At 50.2% G+C, this 21,179-nt stretch overlaps 1 protein-coding gene across 5 annotated transcripts in view; it reads left to right on the top strand.

Annotated features, from left to right (window-relative positions):
- Window positions 1-21,179, top strand: part of Usp36 (ubiquitin specific peptidase 36) — a 44,947-nt gene that overhangs the window by 16,430 nt on the left and 7,338 nt on the right. For all 5 annotated transcript variants that reach the window (XR_003846528.1, XR_003846527.1, XM_017802349.2 and 2 more), the window contains 11 exons: window positions 2,916-2,983; window positions 3,646-3,716; window positions 4,329-4,411; window positions 5,365-5,476; window positions 7,786-7,926; window positions 8,513-8,613; window positions 9,326-9,464; window positions 14,452-15,141; window positions 15,955-16,085; window positions 18,495-19,067; window positions 19,890-20,086. Coding sequence is in view for 3 of the 5 variants with exons in the window: in XM_017802349.2 (XP_017657838.1) it covers window positions 2,916-2,983; window positions 3,646-3,716; window positions 4,329-4,411; window positions 5,365-5,476; window positions 7,786-7,926; window positions 8,513-8,613; window positions 9,326-9,464; window positions 14,452-15,141; window positions 15,955-16,085; window positions 18,495-19,067; window positions 19,890-20,086 (2,306 nt within the window). In the remaining 2 variants the exon portion in view is untranslated. The remainder of the gene's footprint in view (window positions 1-2,915; window positions 2,984-3,645; window positions 3,717-4,328; window positions 4,412-5,364; window positions 5,477-7,785; window positions 7,927-8,512; window positions 8,614-9,325; window positions 9,465-14,451; window positions 15,142-15,954; window positions 16,086-18,494; window positions 19,068-19,889; window positions 20,087-21,179) is intronic.

The raw sequence follows: 21,179 nt of genomic DNA, 5'->3' as shown, positions 1-21,179 counted from the left end.
GTTGGCAGTATCATGTGGCATTGGCTCTGCTCTAGCAGCTCTCTTTAAAAAGTTCAGCTGTGGCTGTGAATTCTTCCAGCCTCTAAAATCCCTTCGTTATGTTGAAGCAGTGTGGAGTGGCAGGACGCGGGTCAGTGCACTGTGTGGAAGCCCACGGTAAGACCCGAGGTGAGACGTTGCAGTTCGTCAGGGTTTTAGTCCACCTCGGTACAAGTTTGCTTGTTCTGCTGCTTGGTTTTGTTTTTCAGTCAGGGTCTGGCTGTGCAGCCCAAGCTGGCCTCAAGGTCATGCTCCTCCTGCCTTAGCTTCCCTGTGTGCAGGGTTACAGCTTGTGCCACCTCACTCGGCACTGTTGTCAAACATTTGAAAGTGTACAACATAGTCACATCCCGACTGGTTGCCCTGTGCGGTGTGTCCCTGCGTCCCCGCGTTGTTCGGCTCTGGCGTTAGCCTGAAAGTGGCCTTCAGTGTGGCCCGTCATAAGGACAGCCTCGTATCAGCTGTCCTCTGGAGTCTCCTGGGAAAGTGACTTGTCGAGGGGTCGCACTTGCAGTCCTGGCATTCTGTTTTTACCACTAGGGGAGGTGCCCTGGGTTGGAGCCTTGGTCGCTTTTCTTTGTCAGGACCTCCAGTTACCCAGTGCCTTTACCTCGTCCAGCACCGTTAACCCCGTCTCAGCCGCTTGTGCTCCTGTCTTCTGGGGCCTCGGGTTGGCTCTTACTTGGGTGTGTTCTCCTGATGCACTCCCCACCTCTGAAGGGGGTTTCTGCCTTGTTTCTTTTTCACTTAAATTAGTGCTCTTTATTACTTACTTAAGACAATGTGTCATTTAGCCCAGGCTGGCCTTGAACTCCTAATTCTCCCACCTCTGCCCAGAAGTGCCTCGATTACAGGAATGTACTGCCATGCTCGGCTTCCCCTCTTTATTTTTATTTATGTGTAAATGTGCATGTCTGAGTGAGTGGCATGTGTGTGCTTGTCTGTAGTGTATACGTAGGTGCCCTCAGAGGCCAGAAGGCGCTGGATGGCCCTGGAATTGTAGAAGGTGATGAACAGTCGGAAGTGGGTGCTGGTAACTGACCTTGAGTCCTGTGCAGGAGCCACATGTACCTGACGTGCTGTACCATCCATCCCTCCCAGAATGAGATTGTGGGTTTGTTTGGTTTTTGGTTTTGGGGGTGTTTTTGGTTTTTTTTTTGGTCTTATTGAGACAGGGTCTGAGATCCACCTGCCTCTGCCTCCCAAGTGCTGGGACTAAAGGTGTGCACCGCCATGCCTGGCTGTTTTAGCTTTTATTACCTAAAGTTTCTTGTTCGGGATGGTCTCAGATGTTCAAGGCGGTTTAATCCAGTTTGGGCTGGGTCCTCCCAGTTTTCTCCTGTTATGCTTGTTTCGGGGACGGTTCCCCTGACCGTGTCGCCCCTTCTTTGCTGCTGGTTTCTGCGCAGAGCACCTGTGCATAGGTGGAGGCCGCCCCTTTCCCTCTCCCCTGTATTCTAAGGACCACATGGCCTCTGTCCGCACAGGGCAGTGTGAGGGCGCTTTCCTGCGAGGTTTTTCCAGTTGGGGGGGTCAAACCCTGAGTGGCCCCCGTTCTCCTCCCCACCCAGTCTCAGGAATGCCCGCCTGCCCTTTCACTTTCCTCCCCAGCCTTTGGAGACTGCCCAGGCCCCTGTAGTTCCCGTTGGTAATCCCTGTGCTGACAGCAGGGGACGTGGGCCTGACCCAGCTGGCCTCCACCTCCTCCCTCCGTGGTTCTTGTGGCTCCTGTCCTCGGGTCACATGGAAGCGTGGAGGGCAGCATCTGCTGGAGTCCGGAACCAGCTCCGTCCGGACCCGGAGCCTCTCTGTGCTGGGTGCTGTGGGTGCTCCGGTTCTCCCAGCTTCTGAGCTGCAGCCATTTGGGTGGGCAGCTGCTCTCTGTCATCCGTGGCTGTTCTCGGGTTTCAGTGGCCCCACAGTTGCATCCCTGCCAGTCTGGAGAGTTAAAGTGTCCCTTCTTTCGATGAGCGGTGGTGGTTAATTTTTCATTTCCTAACTTTGCACAATACAGATTGTTTCTTCACGTGTTTTGACACTCCCTGACTTCAGGAAGTACCACGGGCAGTAAAGGCCTGGTGCCATAGGGCAGTAAACTGCAGCATGGGTTCCATTGGGTGGCATGGGCCACTAGAAAGCCCTAGAGGGAGCACCACGCAACACGTGGCCAAGGATTTTACACCTGACAGAGATGGCAGCTGAGGGAGTCATCAAGCGACTGAGGAGCTGGACCTGGGGGCAAAGGAAGAGGCAGCAGGGAAGAAGGCTCCCTCCCAGGCCATCTTCCTGTAGTGAAGACTCCAGGGCCAGGATTAGTGCCAAGGGGCGACTGGGGCAGGAACAGAGTCTAAAGTGGTATGTTGTCCAGAGCCTGCAGGACCCAGTTACTGATACTTAACTGAGGAAGGCTGAATCTTTGCCCTGGGGATGCTAGGCAGTGAGGCTGAGTGTGCCAGATTCCCCATAGTAAGCAGTCCTAAGGGAGAAGTCAGTGACCCGCCTGTCTGGGGCCCAGCCATCCCTGCACAGTAGAGCCAGCACTGATGAACCTGTGGGCTTAGGCTCTGTAGCCCAGGGGAGCACTGAGCCTGTTACCCCAACCTAGTTCCAGGTCCTTATACAGTGGTGCCACTGGATGAGGACACAGGTTCTGTAGTGTGGATGGCAAGGTTGCCTGCTGATGTGGGAGCGGGCTGTGAAGGTCTCAGCAGCTTGTGTAAACAGAACATCTGCAGAACTCTGGGCATGGTGGGCCTGCCTACCTAGCTGAAAGTGTGGGGTTGATGTGGGATGGAATTTCCTATTGTCAGCTGAGCTGGTGACTGGACAGTCGGGAAACTGGCTAACAGTGTACTTTGCTGTGCTGTGCCTTGCAGGTTGGATCGGCAGACTCAGGCTACTACGCTGGTGCATCAGATCTTTGGAGGCTATCTCAGATCCCGAGGTAAGCAGGCCACGTGTTCTCTAGCTAAGGAGATCTGAACAGTAACTCCTCAGCCCCTGGGGTGCGGCCTGCGTTCTCTGACCGCGGAGGGTTTGCCCACTCTCTTGGAGTGTGTCTTAGTTTGTTCTTCATTGCTGTGACAAAACACTCTGACCAGTACCAACTTGGGGAGGAAAGGGTTTATTTGTCTTACATCTCCCAGGTCACAGTTCATAAGGGGGCCCAAGGTGGGAACTCAGGGCAGGAACCTGGAGGCAGGAGCTGGAGCACAGGCCATGAAGGAATGCTGCTTACTGGCTTGCTCCCCTGGCCCCTGCTCAGCCTGCTTTCTTATGCAACACAGGCCCACCTGCCCAGGGGTGGCACCACCCACAGTGGGCTGGGCCCTCCCACATCACTCATCAAGAAGATGCCCCTCAGACAGGGCCACAGGCCAGTCCAATAGAGGCAATTTCCCGATTGAGGGTCCCTCAACCCAGGTGTGTCAAGTTGACACTAAAGCTATCCAGCACAGAGTGCCAGGCAGGAAGGCTAGGCCTGCGAGCAAAGCCTGGCAAGAACCAAGTTGAACATTGTAGACCTGTGGTTCTAGGTCTCAGAACCTGGGTGGCTCCCCTCACGGATCACAGCTGCCCGCTGACTGCTTCCTTGTTCTGTTGTAGTGAAGTGCTCCGTGTGCAAGAGCGTCTCAGACACCTATGACCCTTACTTGGACATAGCACTGGAGATTCGGGTATGCTTGGGGTCTGTTCCTGAGGGTGCCAGGAGGGAGAGGGCTGAACAGCGAGAACGGCTTTAAGTCAGAATTGACTCGGACAAGACATGCTGAGCATCCCCGCAGCTGCGTGCCTGCTAGGAGCTGCCCTCGCTGCCCACAGCACGAGGCCACCTTTGGTGCATCAGCTAGCTGCTTTGCTATGCAGATGGCTTTCATTTAATAAAAAAAAGTAAGGCTGAGTTTGTGTTCTGAGGCACACAGTGAGGGTCTGAGGAGAGAACCTGTAGCATGCTGGGAACAGCCTTTGGAGCAGATGGGCCAGGAGGCAGGATGTGGGCCTGGAGGCCAGATGTCCTTGCCTTTGTTGGGACCAGGAGCTTCTGAGCTACTGCAGCAGCCTGAGGTGAAAGTGCCTGCTACCTCGCGTGGTGCTCCCTCTTACCGCACAGCCTGCCAGCTGCTCCTTAGCTATGGGTGTTGTGCCTGGGCAGGGGGTGGGGGGAGGGAGTCGGGGATGGTGGTCCAATTTTTATGCAAGTCAGGTTTTGTCATCTGCCACCTTAGCCTGAAAAGACCTTAAATTTTCCTTTTTCTTCTGCTACTAATTCTGTTCCATTTTGTCCTCAGCAAGCTGCAAATATTGTGCGCGCCCTGGAGCTCTTCGTGAAATCAGATGTCCTGAGTGGAGAAAATGCCTATATGTGTGCTAAGTAAGTGTCACATTTTTGTAGCAAGAGAAAACCATAAAATAAATCTCCTGTTCCTCCCTCAAGGGTACAGTTGCTCACACTTGGTAAGCAGCCTGAATCTGGCCTGTGGACAGGCCCTCCAGCAAGGTGAATGGAGGGGTGTCCCTGAGGTCCATAGCTCTGGTCACCTGGCACCTGGCCCTGTGGCAGAGGTTTGGTTTCATGTTACCCAGTGTCTAGGGTGCAAAACTAACCACAGAGAGGCAAAGGGGTGGACCCACAGTCCCATTCAGGATATAATAGAGGAGCATACTCGCACGCTCACAAGCACATGCACACTCACATGCACACGCTCCTGTCTCTTTGATGAGACCTATCTGCAGCTTCTGCTTTTAACTAACTGGGTCATGGGCATCTTTCTGTGTCAGCACACAGAACTCCTTATCCCTAAAATGGTGGCGAAGTCTACTGGGTAGGATCATGGGTTATTTTAAAGCTGCAACCACTAAAGAAAACTTTTAATTCTGCTTCCCAGGATTCTCCTGTCACAAGTTTTTTGTTTGTTGTGTTACATTTTTATCCCTCTCTAAATCTTCCCTGGACTTGGGACGTGATGTTCTTTATCTCCATCCCTTCCCATCCGTTTACCTGTCTGCTCTGCATAGGCTGGCTTCCTGCTTGCCTGTTTATCGCTTGGCCTCATCTGCTTTTGTGTTTCTCTTGCATCACCTCAAAGGCTGTCAGTTGTGCCTCTTCCTCAGCTCTGGTAGAGGAGGTCACCTTGCTTTAGGACTGCCGGTTCGCTCTCGTCTGTGTCCTTCAGGAGCTTTCTTTAACTTGAAGCGTGTGGATTTTAGTGGTTGGGGTGCTCAAAACTCATTTAGAAAGAGCCTTAAATCAGTCCCGTTCACCAGTGTAGTGGAACCATATCACTGAAGAGCTTAAACTAATAGTTTTCTGTTCACTCTTCCTAGATGCAAGAAGAAGGTTCCAGCCAGCAAGCGCTTCACCATCCACAGAACATCCAATGTCTTAACCCTGTCCCTCAAGCGCTTTGCCAACTTCAGTGGCGGGAAGATCACCAAAGTGAGTGCTGACTGTGTCCCCCCACCTGAGTGAGTGTCTGCATACCAGTCAGCTGGACTCCTCTTCACAGGGCAGGGCCTGGGAGTCTGCTTCTTGAAAACCTCTAATTGCTATTACATACAATGCAATTTTTCTTTAGATTTACTTTTATTTTTTATTTCTGTGTATGTGGGTGTCTGTGTGAGTACATGTCATACATATATGGGTACCTGCAGAGGCCAGGAGGTGGCATCCTATCCCCTGAAGCCAGAGTATGCCAGGAACTGAACTTGGGTCTCTGGAAGAGCAGCAAGTGTTCTTAACTGCTTAGTCATCTCCACAGCCCCATGCATATAGTGACTTTTTTTTTTTTTTGGTCTTTTTGAGACAGGGTCTCCCTGTAGCTCCAGCTGTCCTGGAACTCACTATGTAGACCAGGCTGGCCTTGAACTCACAGAGATCCCCCTGCCTCTGCCTCCCAGGTGCTGGGATTAAAGGCGTACGCCACTATGCCCGGCCCACATATAGTGACTTTAAAATGTGTACAAGTGTTTTGCCTGCAGATAAGTGTATCACATGTACGCAATGCCCACAAAGGCCAGAAGAGGACTTCAGATCCCCTGGAGCTGAAGTTATAGATGGTTGTTAGCTGTCATGTGGGTACTGCGTACCAAATCCAAGTTCTGTTCTAGAGTAGCCAGCCAGTGCTCTTAGCTGCTGAGCCATCATTCCAGCCTCATGTACAGTGCATTTTGAAAGCCACTGTCTTACTGGTTCCCCCAACCTCTACCTGCCTGTTTTTGGGGTTCCTGAGTTGGAAGACCAGGGTTCTCTTAAGAATAAATATGGTGAGCATTGAATGGCCTAGCTCTGATCTGTACGTGCAGTCTGTGACTGTATGCTAAGGCTTTTGATGACATGGTGTGAAAAAATGATTTTGAAGCCAGGTGTGGTGGGGCACAAATCCCAGCCAAGGCTGATGGAAATCTGTGAGTTCAAGGCCAACCTGGTCTTCATATCACGTTCTAGGCCACCTGGGGCTGCAGAGAGACCCTGTCTCAAAAAGACCCCCCAGATTTTTTTGTGCAATGGGGCTTTACTAAACAATGGCTGTATTGAAGTCTAGCTTTCTGTTCTTAGAGCCACTTACGTATTTGGGGCAAGACACTTGTCTAAGCCACAGGGGCCATATTTGCAGGGTTTCTCAGGGCCTTCATGAAGTTATTTTGTATTTTGAATCTTTAAGAGGAGAGTTTAATATAAAAATTGTCTAGGGCTGATGGATGGCTCAGTGGGTAAAGGCACCTGCCACCAAGCCTGAGGACCTGAGTTTGAATCCCAGGACGCACTGGATGCAAGGAGAGAACCAACTCCTGAAAGTTGTCATCTGACCTCAACACAGCTTCTGTGACATATGTGTATGGCACACACACAAATGATATGTAATAATTTTGAGGGCAGTCTTTGAGACAGGGTCTCGCTGTAGCCCCACCTAGCCTGGAACTCACTTTGTAGACCAGGCTGATCTCCATCCCTCAGAAATCTGCCAGCTCTGCCTCCCAAGTGCTGGGATTAAAGGCATGTGCCTCCACAGGTGGCCTGTATGTAATAGTTTTTAAAAAGGAATTGGGTAGACATACTCCTGGAGTCATTTACCCTCATTTTACTGTGTTGTTTACGCTGTGCTGTGCTGTAGGTTGTTGGTACATGACTGCTTTGGTTTTGTCCTGAGCAGCCTCCCTGGGCAGCTTAGGAAAGCAGTTCGGTACAGCTCAGTCTGAGAAGCAGTAGTCTGTTTGATTTTGAAGTCCCCTGTATCATAATGAGGTTATGTTGTGGTGCATAAACCCATTCTGTATATATTGACTTTTCAGAGTTTGTCAGTAGAAAGAAAAAAACTGGATGTGGTGGCCACGTCTGTAATTCCAGCACTTGGGAGATGAAGATGGAAGGATTACAAATTAAGGCTAGCCTGGGCTACATAGGAACCTGGCTACTTAGTTGAGTTGGAGACCAGCCTAGACTACATAGTGAATTGGAAGCTAACCTAGAGAACATGGTGAAGACTGGTCAAAGTGGACATTTCTTTTTTTTTTTGTCTTTTTGAGACAAGGTCTCCCTGTAGCCCCAGATGGCCTGGAACTCACTATGTAGACCAGGCTGGCCTTGAACTCAACAGAGATCTGCCTGCCTCTGCCTCCGGAGTGCTGGGATTAAAGGCATGCACCGCCACTCCGGTGAAGCAAGACATTTTTTGAGTGATGGATATAAAAGAAGAATGCCCCTTATGCTTCTGAGTGAATGTTGCCTCCCTTGTCCTTTTTAACCAGGATGTTGGCTATCCTGAGTTCCTGAACATCCGTCCATACATGTCGCAGAGCAATGGTGACCCTGTCACGTACGGGCTCTATGCTGTCCTGGTGCACTCAGGCTACAGCTGCCATGCTGGCCACTACTACTGCTATGTGAAGGTGAGTGCCGGCTTCTGTGCTCAGCCTCTGTGGCTGTGGGCCGGTGTGCCTTCTGGGAGGAGCGGCCCGTGCCCGTGAGGTCTGAATGAGGCTGAGCACACTTTTCTCTGGAAAGTGGCAGTGTTTTGTGTTTGTGTTCAGGTCCTTCTTGTTTTTGTGAATGGATAAAAATACGTATTTTTAAAGTGTGGTTCTGGCTCAGCAGGTAAAGGTGTTTATCACCAAGCCTGACCATCTCGAGTTCGCTCACCAGAGCCCACATGGTGAAAGGGGAGAACTGACTCTTGCATGTTGCCCTCTGACCTCCGCGCTTCCACTGTGAAACATGTACACACCCCCTCCTATAAATAATGTAATTTTAAATGATTAACAATTTTAGTGATTTTTTTTTTTCCTTCTTGATTCACTGGTGACTTTGCTGAACCATGCCTATATAAACCCAGTATTCAGGAGACTGAGGCAGGAGGATCACGAGTTTGAGAGCAGCCTAGAATACATAATAAGTCTCTATCTCAAAACTAGGGGGTGTATGTGGATTGTGGACCGTCTGTTGATTGTGGTTTCCTGTCCCCCCCGGGCTGCTCAGGCCAGCAATGGACAGTGGTACCAGATGAACGACTCCTTGGTCCATCCCAGCAATGCTAAGGTGGTTCTGAACCAGCAGGCCTACGTTCTCTTCTACCTGCGGTGAGGAACCTCCTCCCTACTTCCCAGAACTGCTCGCGCCCTGGGCATGCTCTGCCTGAACCAGGGGTCCCTCCATCCTTTTCTGTCTACAAACTCCTGGGAATTCTGTGGATACCATCCCACAGTCACTTGTAAGGAGCTTATCCACTGGGAAGGATCATTCAACTAAGCCTGCTGGGTGGGTAGGTGAGATCAGGAAGGGCAGAGGGGATTTTGACCATCCATGGTAGCAAGTGGCTAACTGTCACCTTCTGTTGTTTAATAAATGAAGACTTTGGCTCTGTGTGGCACAGCTTTGGCACCTTCCTAACGGGAAGCCATCTCGGGTTGAGGGGGTGAGGGATGGAGCAGCTATTGTGGGTGGCTACCCATTGACCTAGAGGCTGGAGGGTATCCCTGGGGAACTGCTACTTTGTGCCACCATATTGAGTCTGGGTGGCAGATTTGGGGGCTCTTACTGGTTCCTTGAGGATCTTTTCTGGAAGGCCTTTGACCATCCGGGCTCTGTCTCTCACACATGAATGTCCAGGATTGCCCTAGCCTTTTGGAGGGAAAAGGGCAAGTGAGAGCCGTGAGAGCCTGTCTGGACACTGAGGATCCCGGGCGTGTTGCTTTGCCAGTGGGATCCTGACTGTCCCTTGCTCCGATACTGCTGTGCATTCCATTCTTGCCACGAGTGGGAAAATTCCCTGATTGCTTTTTTCCTTTGCAGGGTTCCAAGCTCAAAGAAAAGCCCTGAGGGCCCTATCTCCCGGGCAGGCCCCACCATTCCTAGCCGTCCCAGTGTTATTCCAGATCACCCCAAGAAGATCCCTGGCAACGGGGTGGCTTCCTCCCCACTGATGGCAAAGGTAAGCCAAAGAGGTGGTAGAGCTCCAGGGGTCTCTGGAGAACCTCGACCACAAGAGGGGAGTTTGTAGGCGGCAGCCCTGTACCAGCCTGTTGGGCATCAGCTGCTGCCTGGACATGCTGGGCAGGCTCAGCAGGCGGACTGAATGCCAGGCTCTAATGCAGACAGCCCACTGCATTTTCTGCCAACACTGGTGTCCTGGTTTGGGGTAATGAACTTGTGCCTCTGTCCCATTCTGTGGCGCTTGACACAACATAACCTGGGGTAAAATGGCATGATGGCGGCAGTTTATTCATATCGTTCAGAGTAGAAACGTGTGGATATGTATGCATAAACATAGCTATGCACACAGAGCAATGAAGCTTAACTGTGGGCACCTGGACTTTTCTGCCGCTTTGTTACCTCAGTTTTACTGATGGTAACTGTGAGCTGTCTGATGGTCAGTGTCCACTGACCTTTTTAGAGCCTGTCTGGGAGATCTCCCTTCCCACTGAAGGGCATCAGAGCCTTGCAGGCTGCAGGGCTTTTAGTCATCTCTAAACCTAGCCTTCCAGAAAACAGAAGGTTTTGTTAGGAACATGGGATTGATGTAGTGATACGCCACGTGATCTGTCTGCAGAGCTGAAGTCACTACAGTCTGTCACAGAGCTGGCAGCCTCACTGTGAGGTGGAGGAGGCAGACCCTGGTGCCCAGAGCATCTCCTTAGACACAGCTGCAGGGCATGACTGCTTTACTTACCATGAACGTTGACAGTTTCCCAAATGTACCACAGATACATAGTCATTTTGAGGGGAAGAGGCAGGGTCTTTCTTTATAACCCAGGCTGACCTTGAACTCAAAATGATCCTCCCCCCTCCTGAGTGCTGGAATTATAGGTGTGAGCTATCACACCTAGCTTCATTTTACTTTAAATGAGTACCAGTGTGTACATAGACGTTCAATAAATGGAGAGGCTTTGCAGTGCGAGGGAGGATGTATTCTGTTAGGAAACAGCCTGGAAGTAGAAGTAACCTCCCTCCCTCCCTCCCTCCCTCTCTCCCTCTCCTTCCATCCTTCCATCCTTCCTTGGTTTGGGGGTTTGGCAGTTGAGACAGGGCCTTATTATGCAGCTCTGACAGGCTTGGAACTCACTATGTAGACCAAACTGGTCTTGAACTCACAAAGATCTCGCCTGCCTCTGCCTCTGCTGGGATTAAAGGCGTGTGCCACCACACCCAGCTGTTTTTGTATTTTAAACAACAAAACATATATGTGAGACTTTTTTTTTTTTGAAAGAATGGAGTTTTAATCTTTTAAGAAAACAACCAAACTATGGGAGTATGTAAATGCCCGCAGCTGGGATTAAAGGCGTGTACCACCCTTTAGAAAGCAGAAGTGATTTCTAATTAAACCTCTAAAAGAAGACTTCGTAACCTTAAAATTGGTAAGAAGTAGAGATTAGCAAAAAGTGAAATGTAAATTTTTGTACATGAAATATTAAACAGTAAAACTTGGTGAATGTTTGCATTAAGAGACTGGAAGGTGTTGCTCAGCGTGTGTATGCTCATGGCACAGCTGGTGCTAGTATGTATGTACACGTGCAGGTAGAGGCAGGCGGATCTCTGTGAGTTTGAGGCCAGCCTGGTCTACAGAGTGAGTTACAGGCCAGCTGGGGCTACAGGGAGACCCTGTCTCAAAAAGACCAAATAAATAAATGAATAAATAGTAAGTGGGATTCAGCCACATACACCAAAGTTCATAAAACATTCACGGCCTATTAATCCCATTTCCAGTTCTAGTGCTGAAGGTTGAACCCTGGCCACCTGCATGCTAGGCAGATGCTCCACTGCTATGTTCCCACCCTTCAGCAAATACTGGAGAAAGTTTCTTAGATTTGCTTATTTTTATGTGTGTGTGTTCTGCCTACATGTATGTTTGTGTATCATGTGTATGCAGTGCCCTCAGGCCAGAAGGGGTGTTGGATTCCCTGGAACTGGAGTTACAGGTAGTCGTAAACACCATGTGGGTGCTGGGAAATGAAGTGCGGTCCTCTCTAAGAGCAGCCAGTGCTCTTAGCTGCTGAGCCATTCTCCAGCCTGAGAGCCCAACTGTAAAACCGCGCATGAGTTTCAAGGATTGTGGTGGCAAAAGAGAGAAGCTTTGTGCTGCAGCTGAAGTTTATAAACATGAAACACGTTTGTAAACAGGACAGATTACTTTCATACAGCTCTGGTAAGTGTTAGGGAGTCAGAGGGCAGGAATTTCTAGTTTCATTGCATAAATGCATATCAAAAAGCAAGTTTGAGGGCTAGAGAGCTGGCTCTATGGTTAAGAGCATGTCCTGTTCTTGCAGAGGACCAGAGTTTGGTTTCTAGCATCCATCTTAGACCTGTAACTCCTACAGAGGGATCTGATGCCCTCTTCTGGCCACTGAGGGTACCTGTACTCATGTACAAGCCCATGTACATATACATACTCTTTAAAATCTTTTCTAAAAAATGCATGTTTTCAGCTGGGCATGGTGCAGAGGTGGGCGGATCAAATGCCTTTGAGCTACAAAAATAGTCAGATATCCTTAGAAGAAGCAAATGTTTACTTCTTAACTTGATTCCTGGATTAAATGTTGTAGAAATAAGGCAGCATATCATAAAAGACACATAATTATGGGGTAATTTTTCTTGACGAGGACAAAACATTCTTTAAGATTTCTTAAAATTTACCTGAGCATGGTGGTGCATACCTTTGATTTGCACACTCAGGTGACAGGCTAATCCCTGTGAGATCAAGGTCAGCCTGGTCTACAAGCCATCTGGGGCTACAGGCAGACCCTGTCTCAAAAAGAAAAAAATTCGTGTAGAAGTAAAGTAGTTATATTTTTGGTTACATGTAGGTGTGTTTAGCTTCTAATTTCAGTCTTTTAATCCCAAATTTCCTAGGTAAATTTTACTCATTTTACTGTGTTTATAAATTTAATGAATTGTTTCTGTATTTTTTGTTTTGTTTTGTTTTTTTGGTCTTTTTTGAGACAGGATCTCCCTGTAGCCCCAGCTGGCCTGGGACTCACTAGGTAGGACCAGGCTTGGCCTTGAACTCACAGAGATCTGCCTGCCTCTGCCTCCCAAGTGCTAGGATTAAAGGCGTTTGCCACCACGCCCGGTTGTTTTTGTATTTTAAACAAAACATGTATGTGAGACTTTTCTTTGAAAGAATGGAGTCTTTTAAGAAAACAGCCAACCTATAGGAGTATGTAAATGCCCACAGCCTGGTCTACATTGAGCGTTCCAGGCCTGCTGGGACTATAGGGAAACCTTGTCTGGGGTGGAGGTGGGGGAGAGGAAGGCTATTCCTGGGCGTAGTGATGCACACTTTTAATTCTAGCACTTAGGAGGCAAAAGCAGGCAGATCTCTGAGGTGGAGGGCAGCCTGGTCTACATAGTGAGCTCCAGGTCAGCTGGGACTCGGGAGACCCTATCTAAAAAAAGAAAGAAAGCAAGTTTTGACTTATAGTATTGTACAGCAACAGGATTCCTTCCTGTTAAACACAGCTGTGTAGGACAATGAACTGGTTATTCAGATGTTCTAAAAATGCAACCCTAGCTCTACAGGTAGTGAGAAGCCTTTTAGGTACATTCTCCTCTGGAGATGTGCCGTGGTACATTGTGGGGTCTGGGTTCTTTGGGATGGGCAGACTAAAAGAGCAAAAGTGAATAGAAGAAAGTTGCTTCCTTTGAATCTGGGATGGTATAGAGTCTTATTTACGTGTCTTTTGGAATTTGTCTGTTTGATTGTTTGTTAGACAGCATCTTACTAGCCCTGACTGGTCAGAAGTGCTCCCCCTGCATCTGCCCCTCAGGTGCTGAGATTAAAGGTGTGTACCACCATGCCTGCTCCTGGAGGCATTTAAAAAACAAAACAAAACAAACTCTTCTTTGTTTTTTTTTAAATTTTCTTATTATTTTTATTTTATATGTATGTGTGTATTGCCTGCATGTAGATAAGTGCACCCGTGCTGTGCAATGCCCACAGAGGACAGAAGAGGCTGTTGAATCCCCTGGGAATGGAGTTAATGGATGGTTGTTAGCGGCCGTGTGGGTGCTGGGATTCGAACCCGGGTCTTCTGCAAGAACAACCAGTGTTCTTAACCACTGAGCCATCTCTCCAGCCCCTGGAGGCATATTTTTAATTGATCTCTTGGGATTTTTTTTTTTAAATTTACTTCTAAAATACGATTAATTTTTTGGTGAATATGTAAGCTTAGAAAAATCTTTTTTAAAAAATCATGGACTTGGGGCTGTCTACATGCAGGCAATACGCGCATGCACATAAAATAAAAATAATAAAAGATTTTTTTAGCCAGGCGTGGTGGTACACGCCTTTAATCCCAGCACTCGGAAGCAGAGGCAGGTGGATCTCTGTGAGTTCAAGGCCAGCCTGGTCTACATAGTGAGTTCTAGGACAGCTGGGGCTACAGGGAGACCCTGTCTCAAAAAGGCCAAGAAAAGAAAAAAATCATGGACTTAAGCCTGATGTGGTGGCACACACCTTTGCTCCCAGCACTTGGGTGGCTACAGGAGACCCTGTCTGAAAGAGAACAGACAAGCACACCATGGATTAGAGGGTAACACAAGCCATACAAACCATCAGGCATTGCATAGCGGCTGTTCAGAAGTTGAAAACCAGAGTATCACCCGTGAGGGGCCTGGATGGGGGTGCAGCACACCACAGCAGAGGCCGTGATGGAACTGGGTGCATTTTCTCCCATGTGCACTTTTCTCAAAGCTTGATGAAAGCATACTGCTTTCACAGTGAAGACAGACAAGTCACCAAGCACTGCAGCTGCTGAGAGAAGCAGCAGCCTCCTCCACTGTGTGCTGGTGCACAGAGCTCTTCGCCGTGTGCTGGTACAGAATTTGCTCTCAGAGGCCGTGCCTGCTACAGAAGCCTGCATTGGTGTTCCCCTGGCCCGTGCTCCCTTGGGCTCTGACTGGTTTGTTTTGTTTCTTTTTAGCGACAAGACTCTGTACTGATGAAAAAGTTGCAGACCCCTGAGGAGGTCGGTGTGCCTGTGTCCAGGAATGGCTCCATGCCAGGCCTGAAGTCACAGAACGGATATGTTCCTGCAAAGGCATCCATGGGGTCCCCTTCCCCCAAGTTCACTCCGACCCCCAAGCTCACCCCGACACCCACATACATGCCGGCCCTCCTGGAGGAGCCTGGGAAGAAGGTGAAGAAGCTGGCTTCCCCGCATTCTCTCACCTCATCCCTCCATGCTTCTCAGGGCTCACCTGGGACCCGTGAATCCAGGAGCCAACGGCCTAGCTCCTGGGAGAGCAGGGACAGTGTCCTCTCTACCTCGCCAAAGCTCCTGGCTAAAGCCATTGCTAATGGGCACAAGCTGAAGGGGGAAGGCAGTGATGTGGACCCGGAGAAGGGGCCTTCCAACAGCTCCAGCCCCGAGCACTCCGCCAGCAGCGTCCCTGCCAAGGCCCCGCAGACACCCGAGGGCAGAGCTGCCCATTTCTGTGATTCTCAGGGAACAAACTCTCCAACGGCTGGCCACTCCAAAGTGCTGCCAAATGGAACAGATCCCAAGATGGCGAAGCTGAAATCCCCTGCCCTAGGTAGCACCACCACGACCGAGCCCACAAGCCTCATGTCTCCTCCGCCAGCCAAAAAGCTGGCCCTGTCAGCCAAGAAGGTGGGTCTGTGTGGGATGGACTGCCTTGGGGCCCAGGAGGTGGAAATGTAGTAATGTAGTAGGAGGGCAGGAAATCCTGGAGGACAGTGGTCTTTTTATTCCAGAGGAACAGAATGCCTTTTGGTAGGCCCAGGGATTTGCCAGCTATGAAATGACTGTCTTGGGGTGAAGAGAGTGGGGTTTGAGCCGGACACTGGTTGCTGAACATGTCAGGTGGCCCGTGGCATCTAGGCTGAGAGGAGTTCCCAGTTTTGGGGTTTTGTTTTTTTTTTTTTTTTGGTCTTACTGAGACAGGGTCTCTCTGTAGCCCCAGCTGTCCTGGAACTTACTATGTAGACCAGGCTGGCCTTGAACTCACAGAGCTCCGCCTGCTTCTGCCTCCCAGTGCTGGGATTAAAGGCGTGTGCCACCACGCCCAGCCAGAGCTCCCAGTTTTCTATAGATGGAATCTCCTAGTTGAGCCAGAAGGGAAGAGCTGGGCACCAACCAGGCTGCTCAGAGTGGGAAGGGTGGGGAGCGGGTGGCAGGCAAGAGGGCTGAGGGGAGGTAGGGTGCCTCCTGCTGAGCGCTGTGTGGGCAGCAGTACTGGTTGTGCTGAGGTGGTGGTTTAAACCTCCTTCCTTTTTTGTTTTGATTTCTAACCAACACCACTCTTCTACCTCCCCTCTTCACCCCCCTTTTCTCCTCTGTCCCCTCATTCTTTCTGGGCTCTTTTATTTTATTTTAATTAATTTATATTTATTTTATTTTCCCTCTTCACTCACGGAAACCTTTTTTAGACCACCAAGTTTTTATTTATGTCAATAACTGCAGGCCAGCACCCTGCGGAGGGCGATCGGCAATGACCTCCGTTCACCTCCCCCCTCTCCATTCTCCGACCTCACCTACCCCATGAAAGCCACTCACCCCATCGTTGCCTCCACTCAGCCTGTCAGTAAAATCAGGTGAGCTTGGGTGCAGGCGCCGGGTTGCTGGCTCCACCCCTCCTGTGGTTCTGTGTTCTTGGCTGAAGAGCCATGGGGCTTCGGAACAGAGGACCCTCTTATCTCCATCCCTCGGTTGGTCAGAGGCAGTTTAGTCTCCATAGTCTCTAGTTTTCATCTGCCTGCCATAAGTGTGTTGCAGCCTGGAGTGCTGCGTTCTGGCCTGGCCTTTAGTCTCCAGAGGCCTGTGTACCCCTGCAGGTCCATCTCTCCTGCCACAGTCATGACATCACCCGCCTTAGCCCTGTGCGCATCCCATGTCTCCTGGCTACCAGCTTTGTGCTGCCCTGGTGCTGTGGAATTGTTTCCAGGGCAGTGTGATCCCATGTAGATGACCTCAGGTTTGCTTTTTCCTACCCAATGAAGCGCTGAGTCACACTGTGCTCACAGGTGGTAAGAAGTGTCTCCACTTCTATGTCTGACACAGGCTCATACAGTGGCCAGCAGGGACTCACGTGCCTTGGCGGCTGGGGAGGGAAAAGCTGAGGGGCAGATATAAGGTGCTGGGCTCTCCTGTGCTCTTCAGAATCTCACTGTGTAAGAGAGTGACATCTGATTGTACCCCCAGGACTCGGCTCCATATTACCTCTCCCCTCACACACACTTAGGCACACACCCATCCCTAGCATTTCTGTGCATCTTTAAATGTTGGGGTCCCCAAATGTGAACCACTTGAGAGGAGTTGTTTTTTTTTTTTCCTTTGGCAAGGTCTCACTGTGTAACCCTGGATGGCCTAGAGCTCCCTGTATAGACCAGACTGGCCTCCAACTCACAGAAATGTGTCTCCGGAGTGCTGGGGCTAAAGGTGTGTGCCATCATGCCTGGCCTGAACTTTTTTTCCTGGCGTTCTAGCAGACGCCTAGAGTGCACTGGCAAGGCGGCTGCAGCCTGTTTTGGTTCGGATGGTGGCAAAGACAGTCTCAGGCATTTACTAAGCCTTTGAAACCGGCCACACAGGCACGCCTAGGATTGCTTAGTCCTGCACTTCTCTTACAGTGTTGTTTGCCCCTGTGCATCTGTGTTTCTGGACCACGTGGCTCCTGGCGGGAGCAACTGTGGCTTTTGGAGGTCAAAAGATAAACCTGGATAGGAATTTTTTTTCCTGATCATTTTTACTTACACTATACATCTTAACACATTTGGTTTTTTTTTTTCTTTTGGTCTTTTTGAGACAGGGTCTCCCTGTAGCCCCAGCTGTCCTGGAACTCGCTATGTAGACCAGGCTGGCCTTGAATTCACAGAGATCTGCCTGCTTCTGCCTCCCTTTAATCTGGGATTAAAGGCGTGCGCCACCAATGCCCGGCCCTGAATTTTTATTTTATTGAGTCAGGGTCTCACTATTGAACCCTGGCTGGCCTGGAAGTCACGGGTCCATTTGCCTCCACTTCTCAGATGCTGAGATTAAAGGCCTGTGCTACCGTGCCCTTGAGTTGAAAATTTAGTTTGTTTTGGTTTGCTTGTTTTGTTCTTGTTTATATTTATCTGGGGGGAGAGGTTTTGTTTGGTTTTTGAGGCAGGGTCTTTTCTAGCCCTGGCTGACCTCAAATTTAATGTGTGGTGGAGAATGACCTTAAACTTTTGATCCTCCTGCATCTTGTTTCCTGAGTGCTGGGTTTACAGGTATAACTTGCCACACCTGGTCTTTTGTGATGCCTGGGATAGATCCCAGGGCTTCGTGTTTGCAAGGCAAACACTTTTTATTTTATGTGTATGAGTATTTTGCCTACCTGTATGTCAGTGCACCTGTGTCGTGCAGTGACTGCAGAAATCAGAAGGTGTCAGATCCCCTGGAACTGGAGTTACAGACGGTTGTTAGGCTGCCATTTAGATGCTGGGGATCGAACCCAGGTCCTCTGCAAGACCAGCCAGTGCTCTTAACCAGTGAGCCATGTCTTCATTCCTATTTTTTGCTTTTAAAACAGGCTCTCCTGTAACCCACGCTGCCTTTGATCTGTCTCTTAAGGCTGGCCTGATTCCACTGCCTAAGTTCTAGGATTATAGACATGTACCACATTTGAGTTTAAAAAATAAAATTAGAGTTTATTAGATTCCGAACTGTGCGGGGATGTAGCTCAGTGGTGCAGCAGCACTTACCTGACAAGCCCAAAGTTCTGGATTCAATCTCTAGCACTACAAAAAGAAAAAGAAACCAACCCTTAAACTTAAACTGCCTGATAGTAACTTTGATCTTAGGTCGGCTTTGAATTTTGTTAGCCTGCCTTCAGAAAACATGGAATTCCTATGTGTCCGGGAATTGCATGGGCAGAGTTACCCATTTAAAAGCTGAAGTGAAAGGGGAGGTAGAATGAAGGTGGAAGGGTGTGTCTTTGTCTTCCAGAATGACCTTCCCTGTCACCACTGTCCCTACAGGGCTGTGTCATCTGCTCCCCAACCATCTACCTTCCCGAAGCATCCTGTCAGCCCCCATTCTGCATCACTGTCCAGTAGTAGTCCCAAGCCCCCAGGGACATCAGAGCCACAGAGCCACTATTCTGCCTGGACTCCCTTGCCTCAGGTCAACAGGGACTTAACGTCCTCTTTACACCAGCTGCCAGAGGCCACTGAGGCCCTGCAGAGCCCCTCCAAGAAAAGGAAAAAGACCCCTAATAGAGACCCCCAGAGACTGGGCATCGACACACGCCTCCCACGTTGCCTGACGGGAGCAGCTGCATCGTCCCTCAGGAAGAAGAAGAAGAAGAAGAAGAACAAGAAGTGGTGCCTGGAGGATGTGGCCGTGGCCCCCTGGCAGGAGGACCAGGCCCAGGGCCAACCTTGGAGTCCTAGGAGCAGGAAGGAGGAGGGCACACAGCCTCAGGTGAATGGCCATCAAGTGAGTCATGTCCTGGACAGCCACCACGTGAGCATCAGGAAGAGGAGGAGGAGGAAGGGATCAGAGGCACTCAGCAAAGAAGCCACTTTGTCCCGGGACCCACCTCGGCACAGGTAAGAGCGGGCTTGCGATGGCTCTTATCAAGAAAGGAAGTCAGTGCCTTCCCAGATGGGGTGGGCTAGGAATACAGCATTGGTCTGGGGTAATAAATGTGGACGGAACATAGACTGTGTCCTCCTGTGTCAGTGAGTACTAGTTCCCCACAGGGATGAAAGGACAGCCACATTTAGGCCTTGGCCATCACTCTGCGTGGGATGGTCGGGGGACACAGGGTCAGATGGCCCCAGGCCGGGCTGTGTGTTTAGGTAACGTTGCTGCAGCAGCCTGTGCATGCATGTGGAGAATCTGCCGTAGGTGCGTGGAGAGGAATCTCTAGCATCATGTTGAGTATGTAGCCGGTACAGGAAGCCTCACACCACAGCCGGTGTCTCTAAGCTTACTGCGGAGTAAATGCTGTCACAGAGAGCAGTCCTCAGCCATGTTGTGGTGGAGTGCCCTTTTGTTTTTAATTTTTTATATTTATTTGGTTTTTGGCTGGAGTTGATTCTGTCCTTCTAGCTTGTGGGTCCTGGGGTTGGACTGAAGTTATCAGACTTGGTAGCAAGCCCATTCACCTGCTGAGTCATCTCACTGGCCCTTTTAAAGTTACATTTATTTATTTGTGTGTGTGCTTGTGAGGAGGTCAGAGGACAGGAGTTGATGTCTCTCTCAGGTCAGCAGACTTGGTGGCAAGTGCTTTCTCACCAGCCCCTGGGGTGGCGCTTCCTACAGAGATAAGCGCCAAAATCATGGAAACTGCTGGGGTGCTGCAAGTGAGCGGCTCCTGCCTGCGGTGCTCCTGGAGACTGACAGCTCCCTTCTCTGGCTCCCCATAGCTGCTCCTCTGCACACCACTCTGAGTCCGAGACCTGGACACAGTCTCCAAGGAAAAAGAAGAGGAAAAATAGAAAGCACGAATCACAGCAAGAGGAAGGAGAGAATGAGCACTCAGAAGGCCAGAGGAGCCCACTGCCCGGTGCCGCTACGGTCATCGAGTGGAGCGTGAACGGCCAACTTCCTGGTGACCGCCTGGGTAAGGATGCCCGGCGATGGTCCCAGAGGCCCTCGCTGTCCCTCACTTCAGGCCATTGCGAGCACTAGCCACGTGTTGGCGCTCCCTCGTGATAATCAGCTTGTGAAGAGAAAAGGTGTGGCTGGGCACAGGCTCACAGCCCTCCAGAGGCAATGGCGGGAGGAGGGCTGTGAATTTGAGGCCGTCCTGGACTGCGAAGTAGTAAGCTCCAGGCCAGCTTGGGCTACAGTGTGAGACTTCCAAAAAACCAAGAGGTTGGGAGGCCGGATGTGAATGGGAAAGTGAATCTTGGCTGGCAGCGCCAAAGGCTCCGTGCACAGCGTGCTTCCCTTGTTGCTTTGTGCCTGTGATAAGGGAGCACATCGAGGCAGTGGCACAGGGCAGAGCAGAGCAGAGCTGATCACCTTACGGCCAGCAAAGAAAAAGATTGTGACTCTGGTCCTGCTGCCCCCTGAACACCTCCCACCCCCTGGAGGGACCAGGCTCCAAAACATGGGCTGCAGTGCACCAGAGGCTTGACACATACCTTTTAATCCCAGCACTCGGGAGGCAGAGGCAGGTGGATCTCTGCTGCTTCAGGGCGGCCTCCTACATGAGCTCCAGCTCAGCCAAAGCTACAAAGTGAGACTATGTCTCAAACAGAAAAGAAAAAAAAGATGCAAACTGTAGTAGTGGCCCCTTGACCAGCAAGGTAGATTCTATTAAGAACTAGTCCTGGGCGGGGCATGGTGGCACACGCCTCTAATCCCAGAACTCAGGCAGAGGTAGGTGGATCTCTGAGTTCCAGGACAGCCTGGTCTACACAGACTTCCATGCCAGCCAGAGCTAGTGAGACCCTATCTCAAAAAAACCCCAAAAAACCCTGCGATAACTGAAAGCCAGGCACTGGGGCACACGCCAGCAGCAGGTGGCTCTCTGAAATCAACCCCAGCCTGGTCTGAATAGTGAGCTCCTGGCCAGCCGTGACTACTGGGAGACCCTGTCTCAACAAAAAACAAAAGACCAGAACTAAAAAAAAGACCCGACTGCCTTTCGTTAGAGGACCTAACACTGCTCATTAGAAGGGATTTAAGGTCCAGCTTTTCGTCCTTTT

The sequence above is a fragment of the Nannospalax galili genome, unplaced genomic scaffold (genome assembly GCF_000622305.1).
Source record: "Nannospalax galili isolate Female #2095 unplaced genomic scaffold, S.galili_v1.0 scaffold945, whole genome shotgun sequence".
In the NCBI taxonomy this organism is placed as follows: domain Eukaryota; kingdom Metazoa; phylum Chordata; class Mammalia; order Rodentia; family Spalacidae; genus Nannospalax; species Nannospalax galili.
The sequence above is the reverse complement of the archived record's forward strand: the minus strand, read 5'-3'. Positions and strand labels throughout refer to the sequence as shown.